This window comes from Cynocephalus volans, chromosome 4 (assembly GCF_027409185.1).
Source record: "Cynocephalus volans isolate mCynVol1 chromosome 4, mCynVol1.pri, whole genome shotgun sequence".
NCBI lineage: Eukaryota > Metazoa > Chordata > Mammalia > Dermoptera > Cynocephalidae > Cynocephalus > Cynocephalus volans.
In genome coordinates, this window is record NC_084463.1 from 109,461,447 (window position 1) to 109,485,117 (window position 23,671).

General features: G+C 44.5%; 3 protein-coding genes across 3 annotated transcripts; 1 reads left to right on the top strand and 2 right to left on the bottom strand.

Annotated features, from left to right (window-relative positions):
- The first annotated feature begins 2,302 nt into the window (after positions 1–2,302).
- On the top strand, positions 2,303–9,792 carry AKIP1 (A-kinase interacting protein 1). Its single transcript, XM_063094103.1, has 6 exons — positions 2,303–2,360; positions 2,579–2,806; positions 3,261–3,341; positions 5,830–5,934; positions 7,272–7,352; positions 9,349–9,792. Exons 1-6 carry the CDS (start codon positions 2,343–2,345, stop codon positions 9,490–9,492), a joined length of 657 nt encoding a protein of 218 aa, XP_062950173.1. The 5' UTR covers positions 2,303–2,342; the 3' UTR covers positions 9,493–9,792.
- A 296-nt stretch (positions 9,793–10,088) lies between these two features.
- Positions 10,089–18,679, bottom strand: C4H11orf16 (chromosome 4 C11orf16 homolog). Its single transcript, XM_063094969.1, is given in 7 exon segments — positions 10,089–10,170; positions 11,070–11,121; positions 11,124–11,222; positions 14,076–14,717; positions 15,371–15,590; positions 17,167–17,323; positions 18,513–18,679. Coding segments are annotated over 7 exon segments (1,419 nt in total).
- Positions 18,680–22,347: 3,668 nt separating this feature from the next.
- Positions 22,348–22,893, bottom strand: ASCL3 (achaete-scute family bHLH transcription factor 3). The gene has a single exon (XM_063092726.1). It carries the CDS (start codon positions 22,891–22,893, stop codon positions 22,348–22,350), a length of 546 nt encoding a protein of 181 aa, XP_062948796.1.
- Between the last annotated feature and the right edge of the window lie 778 nt (positions 22,894–23,671).

A 23,671-nucleotide genomic window follows, 5' to 3' on the forward strand; every position in this document is an offset into this window, starting at 1 on the left:
TTGGAAAACAGTTTGATAGTTTCTTAAGATGTTAAACATAAGTTTACTATACCATCCAGCAGTTCCACTCTTAAGTATCTACCCCAGAGAAATGAAAACATATATCCACACAAAGTCTTATATGCATTATCAGAATAGCCCCAAACTGGAAGCAATTCAAATGGCTTCCAACTGATGAACAAGTAAACAAAATGTAGACTATTCATATAATGGAGTATTATTCACCCATAAAAAGGAATGAAGTACAGGTGCTCTTTGACTTATGATGGGCTATGCCCCAATAAACCCATTGTAAGTTGAAAATATCACAAGTCAAAAATGCATTTAATGACCTAACCTACCAAACATCATAGCTTAGCCTACCCTACCTTAAACATACTCAGAACACTTACATTAGTCTACAATTGGGCAAAATCATATAACACAAAACCTATTTTGTAATAAAGTGTTGAATAGCTCATGTAATTTATTAAATACTCTACCAAATTATGGTTTCTACTGAATGCATATTGCATTCACACTAAAAGTTGAAAAATCATAAGTCAAACCATCATAAGTCAGGGAACATCTGTACTGATACATGCTACAAAATAGATAAGCCTCAAAAATACTGTGCTAAGTAAAAGAAGCCAGACAAAAAGGGTTACATATTGTATGATTCCGTTTATACGAATTGTCCAGAAAAGGCAAATTTATAGAGATGGCTAGCAGAATAGTGGTTATCTGGATCTAGGGGTGGGAGCTGAGAATTGACCGCATATGCTGGGCATGAGAGATCTTCTTCCGTTAATGAAAATATTCCAAAACTGCATTGTGGTAATGTTGACACAACTCTGTAAATTTCTAAAAATTATTGAATAGTCACTTAAAACAAAGTGAATTTTATGATATGTACATTATACCCTCAATAAAGTAGGTTTTTAAAAACTCTACATGGACTTCAAATATTTATATCTTTCAAATACTGTTACTTTCATTTCTTATGTCTTAAAAATGACAAAACTTTTCTCTCATCATTCCTGTTCTGCAACCAATTTTGTAACTTCCAGTCAATTTTTAACAGGTTGTGAAAGCTAATTCTCAAAAGTCCGACTCATTTTCTTTAATCTATTGAATCAAGATGACAATTTTGATGGTGAGTTTCCTTTATTCTCCAATAACCCGAGTAGATGTAATCAGGCAAAATGAATGATCTAATGACTCAGTCTGTACTACTTTACAAAGCTGTAATGATTTTAAAGCCCCTAAGTCTGCTGAAATAATGAAAATACCACCTGTCAAATAAAATGATATATACATTCTCTGGTATGTACAGTATAAAATCATTGTCTAACTCTGGCATGATACCCACTTTTGCATCCCAGGTTTTTAACCCTTTTTTTGCTCCCCTTTCACATAGAGAGAAAGAATTTACATTGCTCTTCATTAGACTTGTTTTCTCTCTTTAAAAACTTCCAAATACAACACCAATCTCTTTCCTCGGATCTCAGGAATAAAGACTTCTTCCAACTCATCTGCTCCCTAAAACATATAACCTACACAAATAACTTATCTGTTCTCTATAGTGAATTTACCCTTGTGAAAAGAGAGGTTCCTTACTTAAACATGATGCAAGTATTCTTGAAAGGTGGATTCAAACCCCAAGCGAAGAGGACTCCAAAAATGTGTGTGAATCCGTACTTCCACTGGAGGGGTGAGGCAGCTGCTGTGAGGGGATGAGGAGAGACTCTACAGCTCCTTAGGCGGCCCTGCCCCTCTGGGCCAGAAGCACCTGCCCTCCAGCAGAGGACCACGCGTCTCACCTCCATCCCGCGCTGTCAGACTGGCCAGACGCAGTTCCCTTCTCCCAACGCCACCTTAGCAGCTGCACTGTATGGCCTAGCCCATCCCCTCTCAAACAAGAGTGGTTTTAGAGTGGCAACACCCCAAAATATAGACCAAAGAGAAAGAGGAGCTAGAGGCACTTGTCTTACTTCCCACCACTTTTAAGACCAACAGGAGACCACCTGACTTTAACACCAGGTTCATCAGATTAAGCGGCAGAGAGGACCTCTAAAGGCCAGGCCCCGTCCAGGGGCTCCTACGACGGCGCGGACAGGTACCCTCGCCGGCGGGCTGAACGCAGGCCTCCAGCGCGGCGACCCCGTGTTCCGTCCCGCCACCGGCGCTCAGCCGCTAGCCAGGCAACCCGCGCGCAAAAGCCCGGCCGGGACCCGGAAAGCGTGCCCGACGCGAGCCGCGCGCCTGTGTCGCTCCGCCCCTCCCCGCCTCCCGCCAATGGCCTGCTGCGCCGGCGCCTGGCGCCTGGCGCAGCCCTCACTCACCGAAAGAGCACTGGGCGCATGCGCCTTGAGGAGCGGGTAGGGTGAGGGGGTTCTCTACAGGCGGGAGGGGTAGACGGAAATGGAAGGGGTCGTCGCTCATTGCCTCGCCCCTGGCCGGGCGCTCGGTGGAGAGCGTGTTGGGGGCGGAAAGGGAGCGGTGGTCGCCGGGGAGGTGAAGGCCGGGGCTCCCACTAGAGCTGGAGCAGGGTCGCGGCCCCGCTGACCCGTCGGTGTTCGTATATGTGCCCGCCCAGGGAGACATGGAGAACTGTTTGGTGGCCGCGGCGCTGAACGGGATGGACCGACGTTCCCTGCAGCGCTCGGCTAGGCTGGGACAAGAAGTGCTGGCGCGGGCCAAGAGGAGGGCGGTGGACTGGCCTTCGCAGGAGCATCCCAAAGGCAGCATGGGGGTCCTTTCCCGGGAGGTGCCCTACCGAGAAAGGCGGCTGGCAGCCGGCCCTCAGCGCCTTCTCCCGGGAGAGGTGAGGAGCCTGTGCTGGGGGACTGGCCCAGTCACTCGCTCACCTGTGGCATTCTGGGAACCAAGGGCGCGCCACACAGAAGCGCCTGAGCGATCCTGCCCTTGGTAGAAGTTGGAAAGTATCGATGAGTGGAAAAATCCTTTGAAAACTCTTTACATTGGGCAGATTCTTGTTGGGTAGCTGTAAAATAATGATAGTTCTCGGCCCTGGTTTTTAAAAAATTCTTACATGGTACCATCTGATTAAGGGGAGACCCAGCAGACCTGTCTTTTAAGTCCTGGATAAGCTGCATGTCTATCTTTTAGAGTTGGAATTCTTTCTCAGTAAGATCCTTCTTACTGACTTGAACTTGCAGAGGCCTTTCCAAAATTAAAACGGAAGCTATTTCCAGAATGGCTAATTATCCAGTAGGGACTCCTAGATCTCACCTGTGACTTGCCATTTATTCAAATAGAGAGAAGAAAGACACCCAACCCTTAGTGCTTCCTTCAGAACAATGGCTCAATTCATGGACTATACTTCAAGTCAGTGTCGGGTAAGTTGATGTGAACCAAAGCCATGCCCCTCATCTTTCCAGAATTTAGGGAGAATCTGGAGACTGTTTCCCCTGCAAGGCCTTCGTGGGCAGGTTGTAATTAGTCATGACTTAAACCACGTGGTAAATCCAAGTTAGAATCCATCCAACAAATACATATTGAATGCCTAACTCTAATTGAAGATACAGCAGTGAACAAGAGGTCTCAGCTCTCATTGAGTTTTCAATCTAGTGGGAAAAACAGAAAAGAGCTTATTTTCTGAATTGTAAAGCAATTAAGTCAAATATTAGGGTTTGGCTTTTTTAAGTTTGAACTGAAGTTAAAAATTTCTAGAATCACTCTGAACTGGAACTGAGCTTTTGTTTTCAAAATGTATTGAAACAAAAAACTGAAAAAATCTCTGTGGTAAATCTTAACATCTAATGTTTGTTTCAAGTCCCTAGTAATGTATTTTTTAAGTGTGTCCCAGTGGGTTTGTCAGGCTGGGTCACAGACCCTTCACACCTGTTTTGTGCCCTCATATGCAGGTCGCAACCTTGGTAATTGGAAAAAGATCCTGGGAACCACTCACAAGGTTGACATGCTTTGTTCGCGTGCAAGTTCTGCCTCCAGCCTCCTAGTGGTTCAGAGCTACTGTCGTTTATACTAGAGTCAGATAGCCAAGGAACACATGGGTGCAAGTCAGATAACCAAGGAATACCTGGGTGCACATGTGTAATTAACGTATTTACAACAGACAGGCAGAGCCATGCTTAGCCGGATATGAGGTGAGGCAGCCTGACAGTCTGTCTCCATTCTCCTCACAGGGTCCATATCAGTTGTTGTCAACGAGGATGGTTATGTGGAACAAATGCAGTGAATTCCCAGGAATCAGATCCATGTTCTGCCACTTAGTGGCTGTAATGCCATAGGCCAGTTAGTCTCAGGCTGTGACCAGAAGAATGACAAATGGGAAAACACTTGAGGACACGAAGCTAATGTTGTATTTTAGCTTCCCCGTTGCAAAATGGAGTTTTCTAAAGTCCTTTCAACCTTTACAGTCTGTTTCTTTGGTTTCTGCAGGGAGATGAACTACAGTTAATTATCATAAACTATAGCATGAGGGAGTTAAATGAGATTTTTAGTACCATTTATTGAAATGAATGAACAAAGGTTTTAAAGTCCCTTTTCTCAAACCTATGTGCTTTAAGTAGTTTGAGGGAATGTTGAAGGTAGACCAGCCAGCATCCAAGGAAGTCACCTATATGGAAGGTGCTCTCTATCTTCTAGGAATTACAACAGACTCTGGTTTCTTCCAGCCTTAACATTTTTGAGTCTTACATGGATATAAGGATGCTGGTCTATAAGGGAGAAGGAAGAGGATACATTGTCCTGCTTTTTAGTTTCATATGTTAAGATCTCAAACTGTAATCTTTCTACATCTTTTATAAAAATCCTTGTGACTCCAAGAATAGGATTTCAACCAATGAGATATGGTTCAGAGAATATTTTTATGTTATTTGTACTGTTAAGTGATTTTTTAAAAATACATTAACTTCAGCTCTACTGTAAGGTGATTAACTTAAACACTTGGTTCATGGTTCAGTAAAAGGAATAATATTTGTTGGTTTGAGGTTTAACTCTTCATCTTGGTTTTCAGTTCATGCTTCAATTCAGGTCTCCATTATGGAATGCAACCTCAGAATGCCTTGACTTTCTAGAGATAGAATTAAGAATGATGTTCTGGATTTGCCTCAAAATTTTGAAGCAGCCCCTAAAATATCATTAGATCTGTGTCCTGAAGTGCTTTCCCCAGCTTCTCATTCTTCTGGTCACATGTTTTAGACACTGTCCCTACACTATATTCAAAATAAGGAGTCTTGTGATGTCCTCATCATTAGTCATAATCAAGGGCAAGTTTAAGATTAACTTCGAGGGGGACAAAGGAAGTAGACAAGAAAAATGTAACTGTTTTCTGATCCTTTGAATTATTCTTCTTAACTTGGAAACCGCATGGGAAGCATGGGGAGAAGGGCTGTGTAGCTCCTGGGTTTGTTTCATTTCCTGCTGTATTTCTAAATCTCCAGGAAATACACCCTTCTCTTCCCCTGTCCTTGTCTGAGACTTAGGCAATAAATATGAACTGTTCGTCAGAATTTTTCAGGGGAGGAAATGAAAGGGCATGTGTATTTGACATTGGGGTATAGATATGAAAATTGTTTCACCTGGCAGAGAGCATGCTCCTGCTCACCTCCAGTTGGCCACAGTTCTTGCCCTACTGTGGCAGCAGATGGCAGCAAAGTAATGCCAGATGCAGTTTCCTTCTCTGCAGCCCCTTCACATGAGCTGAGGTTTGTAATGATTACAGAGGCCTGTCAGGAGGGCAGGTAATTTACCTTTGCTCTCTTGCCTCCTTCCTTAGCCATACTTTGCTTGGGTATCAGAGGGTTTTTTGAAAATTTGACCAGATAATTTGGTTACCCAACCTTTTTCATATTACTTCTTCAGAAATATTATTCATCTGTGCCAGAGGAAGGAGGGGCAACCCATGTCTATCGTTATCATAGAGGGAAGTCGGAGCTCTTCATGTGCCCAGACACAAGGAATAGTCAGGTATGTATCTTCAGCTGTCCTGTGCTGTGCCCCCAGCCTCCCAAGACATGAGACCCTGTATTTGGGGGCACTTGCTGGACTTTGTATCCTTGGATGCTTGTGCTCAACAGAAATGTATCAACTCACAGCCTTACAGAACTTACAGCAATGAACATGAAGTAGGAGTTTGTCCAAAATGTAAGATTGAAATATAAAATTGATGCCACTGTAGGATGTTTAGTTGAACCTGCAATCCTGGGCCCCAGGATTCTTGGGCAGGCTTAAAGAAGAGAGCTTCATACCTCTTCCACATCTAGGGATGAGAAAGAGATTTTTAATAATCACATACTCTAAGGTAAGTGATAACTTTCATGTCTTTGGTAATTTTTAACAAGGAAGTGCAAGGGTGGAGTCTCTTTTAACAAAATACTTTTCCTAAAGATAATAACAATCACAGGCCTCTCACTACAGTGTCCTTTACCACATGTCATTCTGGGGAAGCCAAAGATTTTACTTGAACTGATCCAACAGGAGTGGCTGGTGGTGGTGGGTTTTGAAAAGAGTAGGTTTTTTTTTTTTTTTAAAGTCACCTAGTTGTACTCAGAGATAGCAAACTTAAGTCCAGAGTCTAATTCATAAATTGGATTCCTGACTTCTCTGGCTTGTGGGTCATCTTGCGGTATTAGAGTATTAGAGTAAAGGGCTTTAGGAAAAGGGTGGGAGGGTGGGCACGGGAATACGAGTTCAGAGCACCTCCTGCATTCCTTCCCTGGCCAGGGATGTGAAGAGCAGTACCAGAGCCTGAGTCCTTGGTTCCCTTTCCTGGCCTAGCCTAAGCTATCTTAAGAGCATCTGACCCTAAGGGAGTTACATGTGGGGAAGAGTCATTCCAATCCTTCCCTAATGTATGTTGGTGCCTCTAAGACACTTTGCCAATCATCCTGTTCCCTTCTAGTGCCCTGACTCCTAGGGGAAGCACAGAAGAGAATTATATTTTCTGAGAACCTGTTAAGTGTTAGTCACTTTTGCACTTCCCTACAATCCAATAACCGCATATTATAGACTAAGAAATAAAGGCTCAGAGAAGTTAATCTGTCCCTCTTAGTAAATAGCAGAGATGGGATCTAAACTCAGATCTGTCTGACTTCAAAGCCCATGTGAGGATAAAAAGTAATCATGGTAAACATCTGACTAAAAATTCCTCATAGAATTCACTAAAAAGAGCTTTAATAACTTAGGTGACAACATAGAAAAAGCTGACAGGACAAAAGTTAGTTCTTAGTAAGGTAGAAAATTTCTCTTTACAATCCAGAAATCAAAGCTTGGTCACTAATCAATGTTTCTACATGTCTCTTCAGAGAGAAGACAGAGAAAAGACATCCCTTGGTTCTGGAGGCATCTACCAAATAACAGAGCGTGCTCTAGAGGCATCCCAGCCTGTGAGTACAGAACTGCTAGTGTACTGCTTTTCACCACCAGTACAATTTCATAAACCAGTTGAGCTGGTTGTTATAGGGCTCTCTCTTTGTAGTCGATCTGTGGTATTTTTAAGTTGGAGTGTTCTTACACTTGAGGAGTGTAAAATTTGGTTCAGTGTAAAATTATATTTTCTTGGTATCCTTCCTTCACTTGAAGCTTCAGGGATATTCTTTGTGCCTGAACTCATAGTTGTGGTTGGAAAGAATGTGAAATATTCACATCTCAGTTCCTACAGCACAGCTGGGCCAGCACTGGGTCCTGCTGGAATTCTACCATCTGTTCAAGCAGCAAGAGGGACCTGATCCTCCTGCTTACAAAGTGAAAACTATTGCTGAGATTCTGAAACATACATTTGGTGAGATCAGTTTCCAAAACATTTGAAGGCATTCGTTCCCTTTTTCCACAAATGTTTCTCTGTAAAAACATATAATGGTGAGTTTTTAATTTTTAGGATAAAGTACGTGTTAGTTCATGAACCAGGGAGTCTTTTTGGGACTTAGAAGGACTGGAATTCTAAGAAAATGAACTTCAGCACGTTGCTGCAATAAATTCCTTACTTTTTGTTTGTAGACAATTTGCTGCTAGCTGGGATTTGGAGTATAGTAACAACTAAGAATATCCTGCTTCTAGTACAAATGTAAGTTGTTGGGCTTAGATGCCTCCAACACTTGCAGATTTTTGATAATGCTAATCTTTCTGATGTTCCACAGTGTTGGAGTCACAGATGCCAGTGTTACACCAGTGTTTGTTTCCTTGCATGCAGACAAATGAAGCGTCCTTGGCTTTCTGCGATTCTGACAGAGCCATATTTTCTGGAACCTACTTTTGTTTATTTACACAGTTGACAATCAGTGAATAGTAGTGACATTGTTATATACATGCACTTCAGTTAAGTGATAATAGACCTCCAGTTTTATAGTAACTGGGCAGGCATGAAAGGATATAACATATATCCTTTGGACAAAATTGGCTTTGGACAAAATTGTCTTCAAATGTATCTGCAAGGTGGGAAGGTGAGGGGAGGAAGTTTTGTAAAAGTATAAATATTATTTATTTTTCCTGGTGGAGTTGGCTGGCCAGTAGTTTGGTTTTTTCCCCTGTGTCGGGGGTTAGAAATGACAACTTCTGCCTGTGGCTCCTTCTGAGCATTGAGTAAGCATGTAATGGCATCCTAGCTGTCACTTTGGCTCTTAATTATGGGGTCTTTTCTGGTTTGTGACTTTGCCCTTTTGCCATTTGAACTGAGACCCATCCTCTGCCTGCACACCTGCCGTGACCCACTTCCAAGCCATGTGTGAAGTCTATCCTTGGAGGATGGTTTGTGCTCAGCTCAGCTCTAATCACAAATCTTTCCATTAACTCCAACTTCTAATGTTTTGCACTATAGGAGAACCAATCCTCCAAGAGAGGGCCTTTGCCAGCCAGCTGACTTGTTTCTTCAGTGTTAGAATGGAATCCGCTCATATTGTTCTTAGCTTTAAGAGAAAAGAAATGCTTCATTTTCCTGATAATGAATTTAGCAAAGCACAGTTAATTATTCCAAGGTACCTTGCCAGTACTGCTAATCTGTGCCACTTTCTGCTTTTGATCCCCAAAACGGTAGCCACTAGTCTTTCCCTCTGCCTAATTCTTAACTAGAATTCCAACTAGAGTGTTCTTTTTATAAATCCTTCATGTTCCTATAACCCTTTAGCATTTACAAAGTGTTTTCACATGCTTATTTGTGAGGTAGTTATTATCACAGTTTTAGAAATAAGGAAACAAGCATAAGGAAAGGCTGAGACTTACCTAAATAACAGTGCTGTATGGTGTTACCAAGCTGAGCCTTGAAAGCAGGGCCTCTATCTCCCACATTAATGCTTCTTTCCATCACACCTATGGCACACAGAGGTGGAGGTGCCATGATGGCATTGGGATATAAAATCTGTAAACTGCTAACATCCTCTTTCCTTGCAGGCTGAGATCATATCTAAGGATCTCTACATAGAAGTATATCCAGGGACCTATTCTGTCACTGTGGGCACAAGTGACTTAACGAAGAAGACTCATGTGGTAGCAGTTGATTCAGGACAAAGTGTGGACTTGGTCTTCCCTGTATGATGTTGATCATCACTGCCATCATATCACCATTTTTTAAGTAGCAGAAGAATAAAGCCACCATATAATTCTCTTAATAGTTACACATTAATCCTGCTTTTAGTGCTGACTGTGTCACCCTTCCTGGGAACTGGAGTCTGTCTCTTTCAGTGCCTGTTTTGAGAGTATAGAAGTCCCCCATCCTTGTGTGCCTGCAAGTAATAATGTAATGATGCTGTCTGAACAGTTTTTACTGCTTACTTCCCAAGTAAAGTTTAATTATAATAAAGGAAGAGAGTTGGAAATGAAGAGAATTCACTTTTATTGGTAGTGAGAGGTGAAACAAAAGGTTGCTCATGTACAACTGTAGCCTTTATGAAAACATGGCAGAGAGGCTGTGGACACATTCGCCCAAAGCAAACTGACCACACCCTGTAGCTTCTGTGGAAGAGGCATCCTCAAGCAATCTCACCAGGCCTCTGGCAGAGAGCCTGGGGCAGGGCCACCACACTCCTTCCTGTTCCCCTCACGACAGGTGCCTTCCTGCTGCTCATCTGCAGGGAAGTGTTAATGGGATGGAGACGTTGCTGCTCATTCAGCTGTCACCTGTGGCCTGTACGCTACCTCCTTCCCTTGAAGAAGGCCTTGTCGGCCTCTCTTTGTAGCTCCTCCTCAAGTATTTTACCATCATTGTTTAACTTCCTGTAACAGAAAAAAAATCCTGTGAGGCTTATGCTGACTAATTTTAAGGATCAAAAGTCACTGGTTTTAAAAAGTCACTGATGTAGCCCAAACTTTTTTTTTTTTTTTTGGCAGCTGGCCGTTACTGGGATCCAAACTAGTAACCTTGGTGTTATAAGGCTGTACTCTAATGAACTGAGCTAACTGGCCAGCCCCTCCAAACTTCATTAAGCTACCAAACCAAGAGTATTGTTGCATCTCCCAGTTTAGTTGCCTGGTGATTCATCTCATTTTGAACATAACAAGCCTTTCCTCAGGAAAAATGCCAGTATTTTATATGATGAAAACAAGCTTTTAAGTAGAGCTATATTAGCCTTCCTAGTGAGGAACAGACTCCCATGGACACAGGGCCTACTAAAGCAAACGTGTGCCCAACACCATAGGGCAGAGGGTCATTTAAATGGAGATCTTTAGGGCCGGCCTGTGGCTCACTCGGGAGAGTGTGGTGCTGATAACACCAAGGCCACGGGTTCGGATCCCTATATAGGGATGGCCGGTTGGCTCACTTCAGAGAGCGTGGTGCTGACAACACCAAGTCAAGGGTTGAGATTCCCCTTACTGGTCATCTTTTAAAAAAATTAAAATTAAAATTAAAAAATTTAAAAAAATAAATGGAGATCTTTACACCCTACCAAGAAGTCTATGAGGAGCCTTGTGAGTTCTGTAACCCTTCTGAAGTTACATGCAAAATTGTGGTTATCTGCATTTTTCCTTGAAAAGAGACTATGGGTTTTACCATTCTCAAAGGGGGTGAACCAAAAAGAAGCCCTTAAAGATCTCCTTCCCCAAATCCCAAATCCTTTACGTAAATCCTCAGGGCTTTTAGTCTAGGGAATTCTTGACCCTCTGTGTCGCAATACCCTGACAGTTTTCTGTGTTCACCTTCCTCTGGCAGGGTCTGTGGTGGCTTTTGGTTGCTTTCAGGGCCAGCTCCTTGGTAGTCCCCAGTGCTACAGCTTGTACTCGCTCCTGTTTGTTGTCCTCTTCTTTCCTGATGTTGTAGCATCTCGTTCCTAAAACCCCGAAGTCAATTATTTTGAGTAGGCCACCATTTTGATGGGATTAGTCTTGATGACAAGTAGGACTATATCAAGGACCACTGAATCACTTAAGTATGTATAAGCTCCTAGCTTTGTTCTCTATTTTTAAAGAGAAATAAAATTTGTTAATCATTTCTGGCCATTATGCTTTGGAGAAAGGTTATTATCTGATACCCAGATTTGGTGTTGCAGGGGAAGTTATCAGATGTGTTTTCCAAATGGCCAGCAGGGGAAGCAAAGGTAACCAACTGTTACCAGTTGAAGAGCTTCAACTCCTTCACTGGTCAGTGTTATCACCAGTAACGCTGATCACAAAGAAGAGACAGTAAGCTGATGAAAAAACAAGTTTTAAGTAATTGGATGAGGCAAAACAAAAATAATGGTAGATGTGACTTCCTGAGGACTAGAGAACAATCTAAAAAGGAAGGAATACTTTTAAGTGTTTTTTTTTAAACTACAGATTTAGTCCTGGTTCAGTCATGAGAAGGGAGGAGAGCATCATGACAGCTGGCAGCCAACAATCTGGCCTCCCTAGGACTGTTGGGATCAAACAATAACCTCTCACTGCCCGTACAGTAATGGAAAGTAACAAAAAGGACCCATGCCAGAGGTTTCCTAAGAGGCAGAACTCAAGACCAGCTATCAATCATCAGTACTTGACAGAATTGATATCAAGTACTGTATGATCAAGTACTGGTTAAATATCAAGTGTAGTTAGGAGAAGCAAAGCAGCACCTTCAAAGGATACAAAATCTGGAGGGGAGAGATGGAAAGCTCTGGTGTTTGCCATTGTTTCCAGCCCTGGCCCACACATGATCTTATGAGCTTCACCTTTACTAGTTAGCTGTGGCAGGCAGTACTGCATCTGTGGCAAGGGCTGGGGGTGGCTTCTTGCTCCAAATCCCATCTCAGGCATGTTCTTCATAGATCTTGGAACATGCCCGATGATGCTCATGGGTAAGCCCCAGGAATTAACCTTTCTTTGGAGCATAACAAAAGACCCGGTACCTAAAGGAAAGCCAGACCAAATACCTGAAGATACTATATTTTTCTTCTTTATTGTCAATATTAGAATTTATTTTGAAAGGAAGAAAAGTTTGGAGTGGATCTGTTTAAAGATGTTGACTGGGAGAGAGACAATATATGTGTAGGTGGCTTTGCGCAGTGAAGATAAGAGCAGTGGATGCTTAGGGTCAGAGGAAATTTGTTTGGACTGAATTGGGTGTGGAACCAGTCTAGAGATTGCTATTGAGCATGCCACAACAGTGGGGACACAGATATGGCTCTTGGGGCATGTCTGACTACAACAGCCCTCTGGTTACCCCACTGTTGCTCCTCTCCCTGATGCTGCGCTCAGTGCTATCTCAGTTGCTCCCCACAGACTCCTCTCTGTTGAGTAGGTACAGCTTTTCTTTCTCAGGCTGTCCTGAAGCAGGAGGCAGTGGAAGCTATGGAGAATTTAGCATGACATCTGTAGATTCTGGCACCATTTTCTTTATATCAGCACTTGTTGGGAGGGCAGATCTTACAGAAACAGCTGTCTCCAAGTAGCTGCTGCCAAGGCTATTGTGAAATAACATTGTGAGATTGCAGTGACCCATTTCACAGAAGCCCAGGACTCCTCCCCGCTTATATTTTTAACACAAGCTTTCCTCTTGGAGAGGAGGAAGAGTTCAGATGGCCATAGCTGGATTCTTGTCCCTCTAATTGTTTCCCTATCAGAGATGGTGGTTAAGATTCCACACCTTGAAAGCCAGGGAAGCCCTGCAACCCTCATGTAAAATATAACTACAGCATACTTAGATCCATCCCCACCAGTCCCAAATCTCAGGGGTGCAAAGGGGTCACCCATGAAATTTTCTCATTGTAGAAATAATTTCTCAACCTTCTGGAACTGAAGACTAATAAAGTCCTTACTTCTGGGGCAAGATTGAAATACTCGTGGGCTGAGCAGTCCTGCTGGCTTAGCAGCTGTCCTAGAACTAGGACAATGGCTTCAAAGAAGGACCCACAGGGGGTCCCAGTGTGGACAATGCCTCACAGCATCCTTGCACCAGATACCCACTCACTGAATGTTAAATCAGTGACCCCAGGGTTCTAGTCCAGGGCTGAGCATATGCAGGCCACCTCCTTCACACAGCTCTGCCAGCTGGCGTAGGCTTCTGCTCCTTCTGGGTCCTTTGGGAGTTTAGATAGGATAGGTATGAGGCAAGCAATGATGCTGCTCCCCAAACCTACCAGGGCAGGCCACACAGTTCTCAGTTCGAGGTAAAGAAGTTTGGGGATGGCTATACACTGCCAATGACAAACAGTTTCACACTGTTTCCCCACAAGCTATAAAGAATGAGCAGCATAATGAGGTGCCCTGGTTGTTTCCCTCACTAACTTACTAAGGGGTCCATCTGCTGATCAGTCTTCAAGAACCATTTTCTGTGCTGCTTAGGGCATCAACTCTAATCAATACCTGAAGGCATTTTGACTGTTCATCTAGAGAAAAAATAAGGTCTCCAAAAAAAAGCAGGGGGTGAAAACGGAAAATAAGAGTTCCCCATCACTAGAGACTAGTGAAGAAAACAGTCAGGCATTAAATAAGGCACGGAGATCAGGCAAACCTTGGCACGGAGATCAGCCCATCCTTCCTCTCCTGTTGGGCTTTATAGCTTCAATGGAAACTCACCATTTCCCTGTCATCACATCTCCCCATCAACATGACCAGACTCCCAAGTATTACTTCCAATTCCAGCAGAGTGGGCATGTGCATCAGACTCCTGAGAGATGTGGAAGGGAAGGAAGCAGGGGCAGAAGACACCCACGTACTGGGTATACCTGGCTTCCCAGGGTGCTGCTCAGGCCCGTTTCTCCTCCAATACCTCCACACAGGCTTGTGGAGGCCACTCTGCCTCAGAGGCTTCTCAAGAAGGATGGGGTCTGTGTTGACTGTGCTGTTCACCATCAGTCTCTGGGGAAGGCTCATCTCCAGATCATTCCCTAAATCCCCTTCAGAGGAGGAGGAGGAGGAAACAGCCACAGGAGCATGCACTGCTACTTCCTCCTTGTCAGGACCGTCTAGGGGCAAAAGCTGTGCTGTGGGCTTTGGCTCTGACTTCGGAGGTTCTCTGGCTGCAACCTCTGAGTTGCTGGTTAGAGGCCACCATGTGGGGCCAGCCAAAGGACAACAGCAGAGGCAGCCCTGGCACAGCAGCTGGCAGCAGGTGTGGGGGTGGCAGGGAGGGCACAGGAATGAAGTGCCCAGAGGAAGTCCATGGGTCCTGCATCCAGTGACTGGCCCCAGCAGAGAGCAGCAAGGGGCCCAGAGCAGGGAACTGGGGTGCTCCCTGACAAAAGGCTTGCACAGCCTCTCCACAGCCTTCTTCCATACAGCTGGGGGCACCCACCTGACCCCACCTAGAGGCACTTTAGCTGTCCTGCCATTCCAGAATTGAACAATGATTTCCTCTTCCTTTGATGCTATGTAACAGAAAAGGGAAACATTTTGTTACAATTATATCTTCTTTATGGTGGGATAAGCATTCTCCTATCCCCAAAGGCAAAAGCTCTCTGCTAAGTCTGCCTGGCTCCTCATGTGCCTCTCCCTGGACAGCCTGCTGGGACCACTCCCTTCGCCTGCGCCACATTCACTACCACTTCCCGGTGGACTTGCATGAGACTCCCTGCCTCCTTGACTACAAGATGATCTTGAGGGGCCCATTTTTCAGGTCAAAACCAGAATGCATCTTCAGTAGAAGCCTCCTGTCATTTTCTGAATTCCAATGGTGCTGACTGGCCCTGTAGAAGAGGACTGTCCAGTGTCTGGAGAACTTGGTAAGGGATGGGTTGTGAGTGTGACCCCAGAATGACCCCCACACACCATGGTTTAGCTAACTTACATAGACATAGTAGTTTTAGGCCATTTTCCCTGATAAAAATGTTTTATAATCTGAAAGAGATGATTTGTATATCTGTTACCACCCCAAAATTAAGTGGCAAGTAAGGGGGTAAGGATTCTTTTTTTAATGCCTCTAAGATCCCTGAGCTGTAGAGACACCCTTTGCTCTCTCCTCTGGCCTAATCACCAGGCTGGCTCCTTTGGTGGACTGGCAAGTCAGAGCACCTTCCCTTACCTCTGTGGGGGTCTCTCGTCTCCAAGCTCAAGAGAATAGTGCCAGGACCATACTGCTGTTGGTCTGGCTCCCAGGGTGCCAGCACCTTGTCCCCAGGCTGCAGTGAATATCCTATGGATGGTGACAGCTGAAGGACTTCTTCTAAGACCACCCTCTGTTGCTTTAGGCCTGTGACAAGGGGACCCTCAAATTCTACAAGCAGGGTCCCCTGCCTCTCCAGCTGTGGGAAAGAAAACACTTAGACTAAGATCTGGCACTAGGAAGGGAGTACCCAGTTTCCTTACGATGCCCCAGAACAGGCCCAGGGTCTCCCTAACAAACAGTGAGGGCCATCTGAAAAAGGGACAAGGACAGGTGCTACTTGGAGCTGATTGTCATGGAGACAGGCAGGCTGGGGTACTGTGGCTCTTCCTGCCACCTCTTCTTGACATAGGCGACTCTTGTTCATCACTTCCTGCCTTTCCCTTCCATCCTCTTCCTCTCTCTGTTTTTCTTTCCTCATACCAAATTTTTGGCCTGCAATTCCCAGGACTAACCTGGGTCCTCTGGATCTTTCCCCAATGCACTCTCCTCCTCCCAGCACTCCCAAGAAGTGTACTTGCATCCAAGACCAACCAGGGATGGTTTGTTATTCATCTGTGAGGCCCACATGGGCAAGGAGAGGTTGTGGCCATAGGGCAGCCCAGCGCTGCCCTGACAGTCAATGACGAAAGGTTTAGCTAAGCAAATGAATGGCATAAAAGAGGGAAAGTACAACTGTTTCCAGAACTCAGTATGATTTTGAAAAGAAAGTGTGGTTACAAATTATTTTTATCAAATCATTAGGCAAAACCTACATTTGAGCAAAACTCTGCTAACATTTAATTTGTGTTTACATATTAGTTACTTAAAAGTGACAAAATGGCTTTTAATTGGAAATTCTATAATTCATGTTTTTGAGAATTCACACTAGCCTTCCCTCTATGGAGCTACATTCACAAAGCCTGACTCTGAAAAGAAGAGAAACATCCCAAAGAAGTAGGTACCACTGAAGTAAAGCCCAGGCCTTGCTCCTGTCATGCCAGGAGAGCATATGAGCACACACGCGTGTGTGTAGGCAAATGTGGTCTACTCCTCTTTCCCTCTGGCTGGTGTCCAAAATTCAACACACTGAATTTTCCTGAACAGTACACTTTCTTCACTTACAGATTGACTTGTGTCCCCACAACCATCAAATTCATATGCTGAAGTACTAGCCCCCAGTATCTCAGAATGTGACCTTATTTGGGAATAGAGTCATTGCAGATGTAATTAGTTAAGAAGAGGTCATAACGAGTATGGGGGGCCCCTAATCCAATGTGATTGGTGTCCTTATAAAAAGGAGAAATTTGGACAAACACACTTGGAAAAATTCACATGAAGTTGAAGACAGATCAGGGTGATGTGTCTACAAGCCAGGAACACGAAAGATTGCCAGCAAACCACCAGAAGATAGGACAGAGTCATGGAGCAGATTTTCCCTCACAGCCCTTGTAAGGAATCAACCCTGCTGACACTTTGATCACGGACTTCTAGCCTCCAGAACTGAGACAATAAATTTCTATTGTTTAAGCTACTCAGTTTGTGGCACTTTGTTACGCCAGCCCTAGCAAACTAATACACTCACTGATATCTCATGTTCACTTCTGCAAACTGGCCATGGAAGATCTGTGCTTATCCAAAAACTATACTGCCGGACACACACAGCTGAGGCATACAGGTCTGACAGGGCCACCCAGAGTAGCATGCTAGGCAGATGTGAGGAGTCAGGGACTTGCCTCTGGAGCTGTCTTTATCTGAGCCCGGTAATAAAAACCATCTTGTTCCCTTCTTGCCAGGACCCACATGTCAGCAGCATCTCCGACTCTTCCCAGCCAGCCAGGCCTCTGCCATGCTGGGTCAGCAATGTGGAGACATGGGTGATAAGTGGTATACCTGGAGAAGAGCAAATAGAACTAGGGGTGGAGAGCACCACAGCGTGTATGACATACAAGGATATGTGGAACAGAAATCCACATAGAAAGTGGCAATCCATGACTTCTGGTAAAATAAGGTAAACTTTTGGGAGGGGAAGAAGGAGAGGACAGTGAAGGGAACCATCATTTGTGGATTGGGAATTGTTTCAAGGTAGCCAAAATGTGATCAGCCTTAATATATTGAAGTTAATTGATGCTTGTTCTTAGACTAGACAACAGACCAGGAAAGAGTGGTGTGAAGGTACATCCTAAGGCAGTGTGTGGCACTCCAGGATGAGGTGTGGAGGCTTGGATGGTAATGCTAAAGGAGCACAATTGTAAGGCCACTCAGTGCTGTGTGGTCAGAGGGACGAGGATGTGTTTGAGCAGGGGCAGCACAGAGGAGCTGAGTAAGGGGCTGTGGGATAAAGAAAGGAGAAGCTTGTTCTGGAAAATTTTGTGGGCAGGGCCAGCTGGCCTGGGGGAGTTGTTGAATCAGGATTTGAGCAAGCCGGAATACAAAGATGCTTAACTCTGGCCTTGAACAGAATGGGCCACATAGGTGAGTCCAGAAAGGGAGCAATTAAAGACCATTCAAGTTGGCATGTCCCTAATCTGGGCACACTGAATTGAGTAGCACGGACATGAGTCCCTGGAACCTACACAGTTTGTAGGTGCATATAGGCTGAGGTTCTTTGCCCTCTTGAACTCACACTTTAGACAGCAGACAGGATACTATTCAGGAAAAACCTGGACAATTGAGGGATGCTGAGAGAATCTGAAGAGGGACCTGGAGATTCTTAGTTGCTGGTTGCAGAAACTCTAATTTCTCATGTGCTGCCAGAGTAAGTCTTTAGTTGAAGAGAAAATGACCTAGAAATTTTGTAACTGGTCATCCCTGACCGCCTCCTCTCATACATGCCCACCGCGACATCCGCCACTATGCTACAAGGTGGGACAAAAGCCAGGTCAACCCTGGAGGTCACCAGGAGTACGGATTAGGCTGGGGTAATATACTTATACCCCACGCAAATCACAGGCCAACAGGAAAGGCCCTTTCACCCTTCCCAGGAGGCAAGTTCTCTCCCTTGTGGTACACCATCTAGAGTCAGGAACAAAGGAAGAAGAAAGAGGCACACCACTTCCTCCAGAGGGGCAGAGACAGGTACCTCGTGGGGGGGTTGCTCCTGGTGAGCCAGGGCACTTGGAGGGCAAAGGGGCAGATGGAGGAGAGTTCGCAGGGTGGAGCAGCACAGTCCCAGGCAGGGGCCCTCAGGGTTGTGGCCGCACTGCAGTATTTGTCCAAAGGCATCCTGGGCCTGGTGGAGTATTCCATGGCCTTTGGAGAAACCACCTGAGAACAAGCACACCATTACCTGAGCTGCAGCCCACAGCCCAGCAGAGGGCACCTGGGTGGGGCAGGGCTCGCTGGCCTTAGCTGTGTCTCTGGGGACAGTGTCCTTGGTGGGCCCTATCTGCTCCAACAGATACTGGGAGTTTCCTCTTTGAATACCCGCCCCACGAACCTCAGCTCAGGGAACAGTGGAGGGGTTGAAAGAGCAAGAGCTGTGATTTTAGAGAAACCTGACTTTAAATCCTTCACAGCCAGCTGGCTGCGTGCCCACTTGAACTCTGCGCATCAGTTTCCACTCCAGAGATAATATATGGAAAGCACCTGGCATGAAAGTAGCTCAATATATGTTAATTTTTTCCTCCTTCCTCCTCCCCAGTGGCAGGGACTCCATTCTTCCCTTCACAAATCCTAACCCTAAAGACAAACTGACCTCTAACCCAAGCCGCAGATTCTCCTCCTAACTCTGTCATCTACAGGGCTTGTTGGACCCAGTCAGGGCTATCACCTTCACAGACCTGTTCAGAAGCTACAGCTGCTGCCACCCAGGGCCCAAGATCAAACTCCGCTGCTCTAGTCCTCCCCAGAACCCTGTTAGGGTCTGCCCCTGCCCAGGTCCACAGGTATGACCCCAAAGGGACTTACCCACAGCCCCAAACTGCTGGCCTCCACCTCAGCCTCAGCCCTTCTGACAGTTGCCCAACTGACTCCTGGTTGCCAGGCAGGTTGCCATGGATGTGAGCCAGTGGGGAATGCTGTGGGCCGAGGGAGTGCACTGAGCATGTGCACATGGGTGACAGGAGGCCTTGGGAGGCTTGGACGAGGTGAGAAGGGGGTATTCTCCGTTTTTCTCTTTGCGGAGGTGGGAGGGGGGAAGGCCAGTGTAGCCAGAAGAGTCAGTCACGGTTGGAAGCCCTCCTGGGTCACAAGGGAGTCCTGTGAGGGAGGGGCTGACCCTACCGAGACTCAGGGCTGCTGACCTGCCTCCACCCTGTGCAGGCCCAAGACTAGGGTTGGGGGAGCCACTGGCTGGCCTAGAGACTTTAAGAATTTGCCCACAGTTTAAAACAAAATAACCAAAAGTATGGGCATGTTTGTCTGTAACAGACAGAACTCTACTGAGGAGCAGAGGTGTGATGACTGTTTGGAGTGGGGAAAGTGGACACTGGTGACCAAAGGAACAGAAGTCTAGATTCGGCTTTTCTTCAAACATCCATAGGAGGAGGCTGGTATTTTGAGGCATCTGACAGTCGCTGTGCACTAGTTATGTGCCTGGCACTTTGCTCAGTGGAGAATACCAAATCAGAATGCAGGAACTTTTGTGGGTGTCTCCTCCACATCCACTGCCCCCCCCACCACCAGATCCTGTTTCTGTCTGAGGATCATGCAGATAGAGAGGCTGACTGTAGCCCAGCTCCAGGGAATGCATGTCAATCAGCACATTCCATCGCCCTGGCCACAAGGATTGGTTAGGCAGGGATGTGTTCCTGAGCCTCTCCAATCAGAATGAACCCCAAGACTTTTGTTAGAATCCTGAGATATAAACTTTATGTTTCCTGTAATGCATAAGTAAGAATGCATACAGTTCTGAGAGCTTCTGACAGCCTTTTTGGGACACTGAAGATATTCCCAGAGAAAGAGAGAGAGGGTAGACCTAAAGAAAACTGGTTTTTAGTGACAGTGTTGAGTACTGCCTGAAGGCAACTGTACTGCTAGATGCTTCAGTTATGGGAGCCAATAAATACTCTTTATTGTTTTGCCAATTTGGATTGGGTTTTCTCTTACTTGCATCCAAAAGCATCTTAACTGATGACTGCCATCTCAGAGCATAACTTCGTAGTCAGAAGAATGACTGTTGCCCAGGAAAAGATATTTGGCACACAAAGTTAGAGTTAGAGTCTAAGAAAGACAAGTGAAGTCTCTGGCAATGACAGAAGGATTCTTGAATAAGACAGTGGAATTTCAACAGTGGAGAGGAAAAGGGTAACATTCTAGTTTGGGCAGGAAGCAAGACCAATGAGAGAAGGATGCATTTGTAAGGCTGTGATTTCCTTTTTGGGGGGAATGTGTGTTTTGGGAAAATCAGGTGTAGATATTTGGGATGGTGACAGATTGTAGGGAGCTTTGAAAACCAAGTAGATAAATTTAAACACCTCCATGGTCAAAAGGAAGTCATCACGTGGATTGAGCAATGAAATGACAGGAAGTGCTTTAAGTAAAAACATAAGTGTGAGGGTGGAGCCAGTTGACAGCAGAGTCCAAAAAGGCCAAAGAGGAGACTGTGAGCAATGACCAGACACAAGGTGACAGGATTGGAATAGTAAAATAGTAACAACAAATGTTTACTGGTAGCTGCCTGACTTGAGGCTCTTTGTTGGGTGCTAGGAATATAGGCTGAATATGAGTGGTCCCCATCTTCAAGGAGCTTACAGTCTGTTGAAGAAGACAGAGATTAGGGGTGTATAGCACTTAAAGACAGTGGGATAGGAACTGTAAGGAAATATGTATACAAAATAAAGGAACAAGTAATAGCTGGGATGGGAAATTGGGGAAGACTTCACAGAGACATGACAGTGGAGATGAGTGTGACAGACAGTATGGGGGAAGTCCTGGCTGGGCTTGGTGGCAGATAGGACCTGGGAGTTAAGGGGGAAGTAGAGCTGAAACTAGCCATGGAAGTAGAAATACACACATGTTGGGGGCAGACTCCAAGATATGGGGCAGGGACTGTCCTTCCCAGGGATGAAGGAAAGGCCTGGCAGCTGCAAGTTGTCTGGCCCAAAGAACCTAGAGAATGGTGACGCTTTGGACAAAACAAGATAAGGATAATGATAATGATAATAATAATGGTTATGAGTACTTATAATGTGTCAGGCACCGTTAATCATCATAGTAAACACACGGGGAGTTGCTGTTATTGCAAGGGTACTTTAAAAAGTTCATGGAAAGATTTGTATTATCTTTTAATTCTATTTTTCTATGAACTTTTTGAAGTACCGTCGAATTACTCTCATTTTGTGGATGAAGAACCAAGACACAGAGAGGAAATAGCAGAGTGATACTTCAAACTGAGGCAGTTCAATTCCAGAGCCCTTCTAAGCTGTCTGAGGAAGTCTGTATGCAGGAAAAAGATGAGTCTGAAATAATTTCAAAGGACAACAAGATTTTGGAAACTACTTTTGCTTTAGCCCAGAGACACTTTCCCATCATGGCTTCTTGTCAACTCTGAGTAAATAAAAACCACCAAACTTGGACAAATCAAGGGAGGTTCATTGTGATTGCTTAAGCAGGAAGCATCTGCAAAGTGCACTTATAAGCATTGAGTAGTCATGAGTAATACTTCACATGCTTTTATGAGAGCTTCTCACAGCTGAGACTCTGGCCACCTGTGTGATAAGCACAGGGTGAGAGGTACAGAGAACCCTAGGGATTCCTGCTCTTCTAGAGTTTTTGAATGAAATGAGAAAAGCATCTTCTTAATCTACGTAAGATAATATTTAGTACACCTGAAACCCAGATAAGTAATGTCCATCATAGGTTAGCATTTGAGATTTTATCTGACCACACAGAAATTAGATTTAGGAAAAACAGGTAAATGATGCCTAAGAGACCCCATTACATGCAATTATTTTCTTCTGTTTGGAAATACAGACTCAAATGATTCTAAAAATAGGGTCAGTGTGGCGGCTGGTGGCTGAGATTATGGAGGAAACTTTCCCAGGGTTATTCTTGGTTTCAGCTTTATCAGGGTACAGAAGAGACTGCAGATAGTTAATGTACTTGATTGCAGCTCTGAGGGTTTCCACTTTGCTTAGTCGTTTCTCCAAATATTCCTCTGGCAGATGATGTCGGAGCTGAGCATAGCCTTCATTGACACACTTTACCCGCTGCCTTTCCCGCTCATTCCTTTTCCGGATAAAGGCTGGCCCATAGGAGTATTCGCACCTTCTATAATTTGGATAAGGCATTGGGAAAGAGAAGGGGCAGGGTTCACCATAATTTTCCATGATCAGGGAGTCACTGCTAAAAGGCAGCAATGGCAGCTCTTCAGAGTAAGGGGATGGCACTGGGGCCTCAGGGCACAGGTGGAAAGTGACCATGGGGTCCAGATAGAAGGACCTGGTCAGTGGCAAGTGGGCAGAATTGGAGAAGACAGGAAGTTTGTCTGGTGGATTACAGTAGCTTCTATCATCCATCATTTTCTCTTTAACCTGGAAACACAACCAATTTTATTAATTTGGCCAGATCAAAAGAGAGCAGATAGAATCTATTTTCTCGAAGATCAATGTTAAAAACCCTTCTGCTTTGGTGACTAGTTTCTGAGCTCATTTGGAAGGCTAGATGGAGTTATAATTCTCTGTGCATAGGAAGAGAGAATTTTTCATGGTACTCAGAAACAGCACTAAATAACATTATGAGAAAATTATTCCCCTTTCAATTCTCTTTCATTCCTTGTGATTACAAAGAGATAGCCTTAGTCTGGTTAGAATTTGTCTTCCACACTGCTAGAATATCCCCCTTATATCAAAGCCTTCAACAAGCAGTAGCATCTAGCTACAATTTATATTTTTACTGTTAACTTCTATTCATGTGATTTATACTTATTTCATATTTACAGTAGTGATATAATGTTCTTCTTAAAAGTAAGTCCACCTGAGTTAAAAATGTGAATTGATTCAAGGAAAAATATTAATTAAATAATAGTACAGGTAGAACACAGTTAGATATACTGAGGGTCGTGAAGGCATATGCACATAACTGAAGTTTGGGAAACACTGAAACACCACAATACTCAAATACGCGTTAGAGAAATTATAAACTAGTTAATGATCATGCAACCTCACAGGCATAGCCTTCTTAAATAATACATGATATTCCAGGGGCAAAATGGAAAATAAAAATAAGAAAGGAATAATTTGTTCTTAAATATTCACTTTAAGTTTACTTTAAAAGTGAGAAACTGCCCTAACATTTAAA